Raw genomic sequence first — 10666 nt, 5'->3', positions numbered from 1 at the left:
GAAATGATATTTGCAAAACTGACATGAAGGCCAAAATGAACTATTCACTTGAAATAAGATCCTTAAAACTAAAAGTAAAAGCAGTTGCACCAGTGACGTATGGGCGTCGTGTTGGACATTCTTACGTACCGTATTATAATAACTGTTCTCTATTTGATCTTTCTTTTCCACTTATGATAAAGATGTTTGAAAAATTTCCCCACTTGTATTCCAAAGAAAAAAATGCGTACAGCTCTACTGAGTTACCTTCTTGCTCTTTCTTCTCCTCCACATACATTTTTTTTAAAAACAAAAGATTTTGTCTTAATCTTGGGAATCCATTTTGTCAACATGCAGTGATGATAGGTGAAATGTATGGGGGTAGGCATATTATATATATAGATCTATATATGCATAGAAATTCCCATGTCTCCCTTTGAGAAATGGACTTCAGCACACTTAGGGATTGAAATCAGCATCACCAGTGAGGTAATCCAACATGATACATTATGAACTGAACTATACTATAAGCACACCCTCTGTAGCACAGAAATAGCAGCACTGTCCAGACAAAGTCCATGCATCATCAACATCATCAAGTGCCAGATCTGCGACAGACATTGGCCATCATGGTTCGCTATTCATTCCTCCTCTCAGATGTTCTCGAAGAAGCTACTTTATCCTTATTTTTCCCTATTACACATCTATTTAGGCTTTCCAAGTAAGATGCTCTGGGTCTACCCCTACTCTGTTTGTCGTCCATTTTACCAGTGAGAGTTGGAGTTGGATGTTCAAGGCCCTCATGTATTCGAGAGTCCCAGAAACTGCATTTGTCGCTGTCTAATTTTTTTTTTATCAGCAAGTGGCCCACATGCACTTTTTCAAGTTCCTACTAGATACCTCATTTGATTTCTTTCCCTTCTAATAAATTCTCAAGTCTCCTGCATTACCATGCTAACACCAACATCGGAGACAATATTTGTTTTAGTAGAGGTTTTACGGCGCTCGCAACTGCATTAGGTCCTATGAGCGCCAGAAGATTAGAGGTGTTACAAGAGAGTAACAAACATAAAAAAGACGAAGGGGAGACAAGAAGGATAGATGTTTGACAGGAAAGAAGAAGCTAACCACACCAGAGCACCCGCCAACCACCCACCGGAGACAACATTGCAATGGCGATCACAAAGCAAATAGCTGAAGTGTTTTTTGTTTTGGGTTGATCCTGTAAAGGTAACAGTAGTAAAGCATATGCTGGTTCTGGAGGAGTAATATAGAGCTAAGGAAATCCTAAAACAAGGGAGCATTACAACATTAATGAACTTCACATGATATGTCCCATTTCTAAACCCTTCAGCATAAACATTGGACACACACAAAAATTAATTTAACATCCATTTATTTACATAAATGTCAATCAAAAATCACCAAATGCGTATTACAGATACCATATTATTCTAGGCAGGTGTTAAAAAAGACAGACCTCAGGAAACATATTACAAAGCTGAACTATCCAGGAAAAGCGCTTACAACATAAAAAAAACAAAAGCCTGATGGGAGAAAACATTCACAGACCCAAAAGGAGTGAGTAACAGTAACACTTTCACTTTCATACTGGTACATGCGTAAACCCAGAGAACAAGAAAAGGGTTTCCATCGTCTCACAGTATATTCCTTACACATCTTTTTAAAAATTTTTTATATGACAAGACAAAGTGCACTGTGACTCAAACAGAAACAAGACTGCAACTTTTCAAACACCCTTCCGTACGCAGGTTTATTGGACCGGATCAAAACAGCCTACCTCATACTCATTTTGAATTAAGGCTGCATTGATCTATTTAGAAAAGACAGGACTGGCAAAAAAATCTGCTCTTTAATTTCTCCAATATTTATATGTTAATGCCATTGATGCTACTGGGCATTTGCACTTTGTTCCGTGTGACAATTTTCTTCTGTAAAATAATGTTCACATTTTGAATATTTTGCAGACAGAGGTAACTAAAATCCGAACATCAACTTGATAAAATTCAAAGCTCTCGGCAGAGAAAATGTCAGCAGCCAGAGTCAACAAAGTTCAAAACCACTTCCAAGAGGTACACATACACAATAACTCTGTACATATTGAGAAGTTTACACAGGCAATAATCTCCAACTCCACAATAGTCTTTACCGCTGTTTTGTAATAAAAGAACTGGATCGTTTCATCTATTTTAACTTTTTAAATAGAGAACAGACTGGTTGATTTTGCATATCTTTTATGCTCAATTCAACAACAGTTTAGATCATTCTGGGGCAGACTGCTTGGTCTGTGGTGTAATGTTTAGGCTCTTTGTAGTGCATGCAAAGGTAATGGTAGATTCCAGGCACGGGAAAATATTCTAGGAAGTAGACCCCATCTTTCAAATGGGACATAGTATTTCACACAGATAGGACTGGCCGTGATAAGCAGTGTTGAAGCAGTCCGCCTCCTAGAAGATCTAAATTGTGATAACTTGAGGAATAAAACATGGACAATTAATCAATGAAAGAGAAAATCTATTGCAAATCCCTCCTGAGAAAACAGAAAAGAAAGCAATCAAAGACAAGTCTGAAGCAGATCAAGAAATGAAAGTATCTAAATAGTTTTGAAGCACTCAGTCTTAAAAAAAAAAAGATACACTGTGTCTACCAGGTTGTTCAACTTCTCCATGGTAAAAAATAATACAGCCATTTCAGTTTTATTACAAAAATCTATTATTATTTCACTGTGATCACTTTTCTAGGGACAATATTTTTCTTTATAAAAATGTAATGGTTCATTCATTCTATGCTATACATAATGAATAACAAATTATCACAAAAGGCAAAGGTGTTTCAAAGAGATACTAGTTGTTTTTTTTAACTTCATGAACTACTTATCCATTTCTTCCTGTGGTGAGTAGTTTGAGAGCTTTCGTCAGGTTGTCAATAGCTGTGGCCGAGTCCTCATACTGCATGGCAGAGCTGGCGTATTTACAGTACTTGATTCCCTTCTGGTATTGTTCCGCTGTTAGCTTCACGCCCGCTGGAGAGAGAGAGAGAAAAAAAAAGAAGAAAAGAACATTGAGAAATACAATCCAAATAGGTTTTATCCATCTGCGTAACTTAAACTTCACAAAAGATCCAATTAGGTGAAGAATGTGCCCACAAAATGCGACAACATGGTTTAGTTTGAGTAAACGGAAGCACATCCATATAACAACAGTCATTTACAACTGAGAAAGAGAAAGACAGACTGAAACAATGCAGGGGGAAAAAAGAAGCATGACCTACAAGCTATACACTTACACCACTCATTTGATAGTATGAAATAGTGCTATTACATACATGTACAGTCAAAGAATATCTCATTGAAAGGTCTGCTCATCTGTGAATAGTTTACAATATTACAATGCAGTACCGTACTGTCGGGCACAGACAACACAAACATGGAGAACTCAAAATTAAGGATAGTGTGTACAATTTGTCATTCTTTAATTGATATCTCTTTAATTTTTCGTTATCAGTAAACTCTAATTATGGATGTGTCCAACACATTTGTTAATTCCCTGTGGGTTTGAGTTGCCCATGCCCGACTGTATTTCCTTTTCGGCAAAAATCTTTAGCTTCACTACAAAAGGAGTGGCTTTGCAAAATCAGGCACAGACTCTGTGCCTTTTCAACAGATAACAATATTCATTTTGTGACGGCCAACGTTTTAAGTCCTGTGATGACGGAGTCTTTTTTCTCATTGATCATCAAATCTTTCATACACAGCTGTCCATAAGATTTTCACTTGTAAGGAGAAGTTTAATTCCACAAAACAGGATAGAAAAGTACTAAAAGAGACCAGACTATAGTTTGATTCATAGCCAACCGAGTGATGCTCAGTTTAAATGTAAATTCAACACTACCGGGAGTCATTTGATTCTCATAATACATTCGTAGGTTGTCTTTGAGTGCCACTGAGAGGCAATTTTCCATAAAAGGATTGATTCTTTAAAAAAAAAAAAAAATTTTTTAAAAGAAGGTATTTTCACTTTTTATGCTCATCATTATTTGACGATTCAATTTCCTGTCTGAAAGCAATGATATTATTCACCAGGATTAGCAGGAGGGGTCCACTCGGGGTAAGTAGACGTAGCAGCAGGTTGAGCAGCAGGTAAAGACCGTGGTACAGGCTGTGGGCTTCTGCTGGGTGCTGGCTGGTACGCAGAGGGGGCAGGCTGTTGGTAGTCTCCACGGGTCGGGTCTTGTGGTGTGCTGGGAGGGGCGTGAGCGCCTGGGGCTGGGAACTGCGAGGAATCCTGGCTGATGGTCATCTGATTGGGTGGCATTGACGGGCCTGTGATGTGGTCAAAGCCCAGACCAGGAGCTGGGGCACCCCCGACAGCTGTTTTGAAAAAGAAATTTACAATGATCAAATTGTTTAGTAGAGATAAGCAGGCACTTGTTTCTTCATTCACAAACATATAATATCTAACAGCATACAAAACACGGAAAGGTCATTTCGAGGGCTGTCCAAACATCGTCGGGTTTGTGGAGCCCATTTTGTAATACATATACAGAGCTCTCCACTTAATAAAGACAGTAAGAGAAGATAATGGGACAGAAGACAAAAAAAGTGAGAAGAAAATGTTCCAATGTTCAGAGAGGTGAAGGTGCCAGAGAGGTCCTACACTAGCCAGCATTGGGCTAATGGGAACTCAGAACAGTGCTTCCTGTTGGTGGTCTATAAAGTGATTACACAATAGAAATGACTGCAAGACATACCACATTTTTTTTTTAAAGTGTATAATTTTTCAGCTCTCACAACCAGCTTAAATTGCTATTTTAGGTCACTTCCTGGAAATAGTTTACATACATCTAGAAGGCATACATTTGAACAAATTTAGATTTTTATTTATAATGTGGTTTCATCTGATCTGCTTTCTAAAACACAGAATGCACACGTATAATATAATGCCACAAACTTAAACTGAAAAGACCCTTGAGGCACTCTGAACTCACATCTCAGCAGTCATACCCTTTTAACTATGTTTTCAATGTGTAAGGCAGAGGTTATTGGCTACTTGAATCATTAACAAATTTTTGCAGGGTAAAAGTTATGGCACACAAGACATTATGTATGCTGATATGAAACATAGCAGACATAATTAGCTCTGAGCAACCTCGGGACCACAGCAAAATTGTAACTAAACACAGTGTCAAAGAACACATTAAAAAACAGTCCACCAGAGCAGAGACAACTCTTCATGTAGGAAGTATAGTAAGTCACAATCTCCCATTCTATCAATCAATGAGTTTGTCTTCTGTATTTCTTTAACATCTTAATTAGGGAAGCTCCTCTGCCTTAAAAAAATTGCTGGAACCTTTTTTTTTTTGTTCTCTAGATTTGCCCCTATCTGCTGCCTTGATCAATCTTAAGGTAAAAGAGTTCATGGGGAGGGGAGGAGGAAATAAAGTATGCAGTATAGAGTAAAGAATCAACCATTAAACAAGACTCTTGTAGTGCCGTCAAAAATTTGTGGCGCAACTTACTGTCAAATATTTCCTAAACTATCGAACATAGACTTTCCACCTTTTGCACGCTGCCTTGTATCAATTTGTCTTACCAGATCAATACTTTTGTAAACACCCATTAGCTTTATTCTAGAAAATTCTTTAAAAAATACTAATAAAAAATCAAAGAGGGTGATTTCAACAGATTTTACAAGATTTACAGCAGTGGCAATATTGTTTTTAAAAGAAAGTCACTCATGTTTTTAAAATAAAGATTATCTTTATTTAACGCTTGTTTTGAGAACTTTAGTGCAAAAAATGTTTTCACTATAAAATTGATTTCTCGAACAAGTTTTGCCACTAAAAAGTGCCATTGATGACGCAGGCTATGTGCGTATATGCAAAATGTGTGTGAGAAGCCGGAAGTGCTGGTAACAATCCCATTTTCCAAGTGAAAGAGATATTTATAATATTTTACATCAATTTACGATGAAAAGTTTTTTACATCTAGCCTCAATTGTTGTGAAAAAATTTGATTAAGTTAAAGCAAATTGATACAAACAGCTGTGCGAAGTATGGATGACATTGATTCACCCATTAAAGAGATATTTGAGGATAAGTTGAGCCACGAAATTTTGACCGCACTATACTTAACTAGAGACACATCCTTAAATAGAACAACATATAAAAGACAGAGAAGTACAGTAAAAACACGGATAGCTCGAATTCCTCGAGACAGGCCTTGTTAATTCAAGGGAACCGTTGTTTGAGGGATATGATACAAAGACAAAGAAGAAAATATAACGGGACCGCAGGCAGTGCACCGGATGCGTGATTTCGAGTCTTCTGAGTTCAACCTGTCTGTGTTATACTGTAAATACTTTTTCTAACACACAAATACTGAGTGTATGTGCACCAACCTTCATCATCTCCTTCCTCTGGCATAGGCCCAGCAATGGGAGTTTCTCCATTTTTCAAACATTTATGGATGTATGCAGCCTTCCACTTTGCATACTTTTTATTGCTCTCAATCTGTCCACAAGAAAAAAAATTAAATACAAACTTGAAACTAAAAAGGCCACTTAAATATGAAATAGAAATTATGATGCATATTATTCTGAAAAGAACATCATTTCTAATTGTAGACTATAATTACAAACATGATGAGAATGAAAATTCAACAAATTTACAGACATATGTTTCACCTACCCCCCCAAAAAGGCAACAGCCTACTTGATTTCCAAATTTAAAAATAGGTGAGCCTAACCCCCCCCCCCCCAAAAAAAACCCCAAAAAAATAATTTAAAAAAAAAAAATTGCGAGGGTGCGGTGACGGAGCGGTTAGTGCGCTCATCTCTGAAGCGGAAACTCTAGGTTCGAGCCTCGGTTCAGACAGAGATTTTTTTCGCCCCCTCCTGCCCACCCAGCAGTAATGGGTACCTGACTTTGAGTTGGGGAAGTAAAGGCGGCGTCGAAAGAAACTGACCACCCTACCACAATGTGCCGAAGGCCCAGGAAGTTGTCTCACAAACAAGGCAATCCCCCAACGTCCCGACCGGATGCGGGAACAACTTTACTTTACTTTACTTTACACCAAAAAAATGAAGCAAGTTAAAATTTATAAAGATTACAATATAGTAACCCCCCTCCCCCCCCCCCCCCAAAAAAAAGACACCAACCTTTTATTACAAACATAACATAACTTACATCTTCCCCTATTTCTCCAAAGGTCGAAAGTACATCCATCAACATTCCAGCAGTATAAAATGACTTCACGACATTTCTGAAAACACAAAGTATAAAATGACTTCACAACATTTCTGAAAACACAAACAAAGAAAAAAACAAAAACAAATCAAAACACAATAAGCTTCTGGAAACATCCTCTTATGAACTTAAAGTTTGAGTTGATAGAGAGGCATTTTTTCTCTGAATGTGAGAAAAAAAGGGATAATGATCATTTTCACCAATTTTTCAAAGCTAAATAGCATACAAACTGCACTCTGACTCTGACAGTCTAGGTCTGAGAGATTCGTTATAATTTCAACTTTGCACTCATTTATTATGGCAGCAGCCTTTTATGGAACTGCTCTAAGATCAAGTTTAAATACAACAGGAAAGAAAAACACTTTCAGTTAATCCTTGTTTTGAAGGCCTACTGGTACACATCTCCATTTTTTACTATTACAATAATAGTACCAACCCCCCCCCCCCCCCCCAACAAACAAACAAATGTCATATTTTGTGAGGATAGTGAAGAATGTATCCCTCATGAGTAAAATAAAGGCACTTCTAAAAAGTTCCACTGCATCTCCAAATTTCACAATAAGGCAGAGAGGCAAATAATAAGTGCAAGCAGCCACACCTGCTGAACAGACAACGGCAACAACACTAAAATAATGGTTATTACATGCCTCAGTTTTTACTTCCTTAAAAAACAACAGACCAATAAAAGCAAGTCTTCTCTGTACTAAAAACTCACTTGTTCAAAAACAAAACAAAAAACTCACTTGTCGAATCTCCCTGCTCTGTCCTCATTATCAGCATACAGGAACATCTTTAGGGCATAGTTCTCCACATGGGCTTGGCCAATCACCTCGTTGTGCACAGCCTCTTCATCTTTCAGTTGTCCCTTCACCTGTCAACCACAGATTTCTATATCAGAACAACTGGTTCTATTCTATATCAACCCACCATGTGGTGTCTGGAGAGTTTTGTAAAGAGACTGGACATTCTTTTTATCTGTGTGTGTGTGCCGAATTTATGTGTGCGCGTGAGATGAAGAAAAAGGGAAAAAGAGAGAGAGAGAGAGAGAGAGAGAGAGAGAGAGAGAGAGAGAGAGAGAGAGAGAGAGAGAGAGAGAGAGAGAGAGAGAGAGAAACAAAACATGTGCGTGTGAGTGTGTGTGTGTGCCACCCCTAGATTTACAAACAGTAAAAAGTAAAGAAATACCCACTCCCCCTCGTCAACTTCAACACTTTAATTAAAAGACAACAGATAAAGAGTCACAGACCAGTTACAGTCAGAAGGGGACGAAGGGACTAAAAGCCTGTTGGTTTGTTTGTTTAAGAAAATATCTGTTCTGTAAATTTATACAAGTCAATAGGTAGCCCTAACCGAACCTGATCAAGAATTTTGCTTCACATCATTTTTACCAGGAGCACAAAAAAACGTTAAATCTAACTTTTCTTAGATGAGAAAGTTAAACACTTTGAGAATTGAGGGGAAAGGGAGAGTGAGAAACTACATGAGTTTATTTGAGATTTTGTGACTACAATGATATATTCTCAATAATCCGCATTCTAAATTTGTCCTGGTGCAACTTTGGCATCATTTTTAGGAGGAGAAGAACAGTTAGACATTTTTTAAAGGACATCCTTTTTGCTTAGACTCTACATCATAATCAAAATCATATGTTACTTGAATCTCTTTATAATTTCTCAGCTACTGAATCTTGCTTTCTCAGACAAAAACTTACCTTGGTGGCTTTTCATGGGCACAGAACTCAACTTTTGAAAAAAACCCAACCCAACAAATATCATACAAGTCATAACAAAATCTGACCTTTTCTAAGTAATCCATTAATCCCACTAGGAACTGGCGAGCCTCAGGGGACGACCTGTCAATCTCCATTGCCTTCTGCATGCCATAGAGACGACCTAAATGTTGAAAACATAGCAAAACATGAAAAATCTGCACTTCTAGCTCCTTTTAGTTTCAGCTAATTTCAGAATAATCTCACTTTCCTTTATCATAATATTATTCAAGCCAAGAGGTAGCAACTCCAATATAGCAAACTTAGCAAAGAAATACAGTCGAACCTGTGTAAGATGGCCACCCATTGTCAAGGAGAAAAGTGGCCATATAAGTAAGACAGGTGGCCGTCTTAGGCAGGACTGATCAAGATGAAGAAAACCAACTATTCCTTTCTGAGGTCCCAACCGAAAGCAGTCGCATTGTTGTTGTTGTTGATATTGTTGTTGTTGATATTGTTGTTGTTGTTTTCGCTGGGGGGAAGGGGTGTTCTTTTGTTGCTGCTTTTGTGCAAGGGTGACAACAAAACGAAATGGACCAAGTGCTATGGTAAAACAAACACACATGTCGCCACCACTCGGAGAACGAGCAACGATTTTGTAACAAGTTCATGCTGACCTCCATGGTTACTTGGTTACAGACTGGGTAAACAGTGACCACTCATCTCACTTACGATTTGTGTATGAGTTCTGGGCGGGGCTTATAGGTTATGAAGGATCACACGCTTACCTCACCAGCAGCTGCAAATTTGTTACCTATTGATCAACAGTGGGAGGGGCCTACGCAACATGATTGGTTGGAAGGACTTCCTCGGAACATGCGCAGAAATAACGACAGGAGATAGGATTATGACGGCTCGCCCACAACGCCAGGGACCAATGCATGATTTATGACAAAACGTAATGGGGTCACTAAGGTGGCCGTCTAAGACAGGTGTTATTGCTTAGTGTGATAGGGGTTGTGTGTTAAAATATGGCGGCCGCGGCCACGTTGGACAGGTGCCCGTTTCACAGTTAAATTATATAGAAAAAATGCAAGGGGGAAAATGGAAAGTGGCCGTTTGTACAGGTGGCCGTCAGGGCAGGTTCGACTGTATTTTGGTGGCATAGAAATTAGATCATTTATAAAATGAAAACCTCCGCCTCTATCCGACACTGAGACAAAGACAGTCTTTTATAGAACAGTAGCCTTCTGTACTGCATGCACTCTGTGGACACTAAGCATTTATTTTCCTTTCAAGGATCAAGTACAGTACCACATTATGTGGAGTTTACCCTAGAGACCTAAATTGGGTTATATAGGTGAAGAGACTACCGTTGTTGACAAGTAGAATCTAGTAGGCTACTACTTCCGTCAAGAGGTTGGCTTGGGTACATGTGACTGTTGTTAGAGACAGGATGAGGTTGGCAACCTTCAAAAGTAAGTTTAAAAGACAGAGGAAACCATGAAAGGTTACCCATACATAGGTATGACATCCCTTTCTTGTCTATAAATTATCCTACCATTTCATTTTCACCTTTTTTTTTGGCTTGCATTAATAAAAGACTCTGTTTGGGAGAAATGAAAAACAATCGACCACATTTATTAACTAGTACAAATAGAAGACCTAAGCAGATCAGACTAGAGAAAATAACATATTTACTACCCCCCCCCC

At 38.3% G+C, this 10666-nt stretch overlaps 1 protein-coding gene across 1 annotated transcript in view; it reads right to left on the bottom strand.

The window, feature by feature from the left end:
- Nucleotides 1-1358: 1358 nt before the first annotated feature.
- Nucleotides 1359-10666, bottom strand: part of LOC101850708 (vacuolar protein sorting-associated protein VTA1 homolog) — a 14733-nt gene continuing 5425 nt past the window's right edge. The window contains exons 2-7 of the mRNA XM_005095503.2: nt 9043-9137; nt 7989-8116; nt 7186-7261; nt 6399-6510; nt 4079-4369; nt 1359-3022 (exon numbers count right to left, since the gene is read on the bottom strand). Of these exons, the coding sequence (XP_005095560.1) occupies nt 2874-3022; nt 4079-4369; nt 6399-6510; nt 7186-7261; nt 7989-8116; nt 9043-9137 (851 nt within the window). The 3' untranslated portion in view covers nt 1359-2873. The remainder of the gene's footprint in view (nt 3023-4078; nt 4370-6398; nt 6511-7185; nt 7262-7988; nt 8117-9042; nt 9138-10666) is intronic.

This window comes from Aplysia californica, unplaced genomic scaffold (genome assembly GCF_000002075.1).
Source record: "Aplysia californica isolate F4 #8 unplaced genomic scaffold, AplCal3.0 scaffold00105, whole genome shotgun sequence".
In the NCBI taxonomy this organism is placed as follows: Eukaryota; Metazoa; Mollusca; class Gastropoda; order Aplysiida; family Aplysiidae; genus Aplysia; species Aplysia californica.
This window is presented reverse-complemented; position numbering and strand designations above follow the sequence as displayed.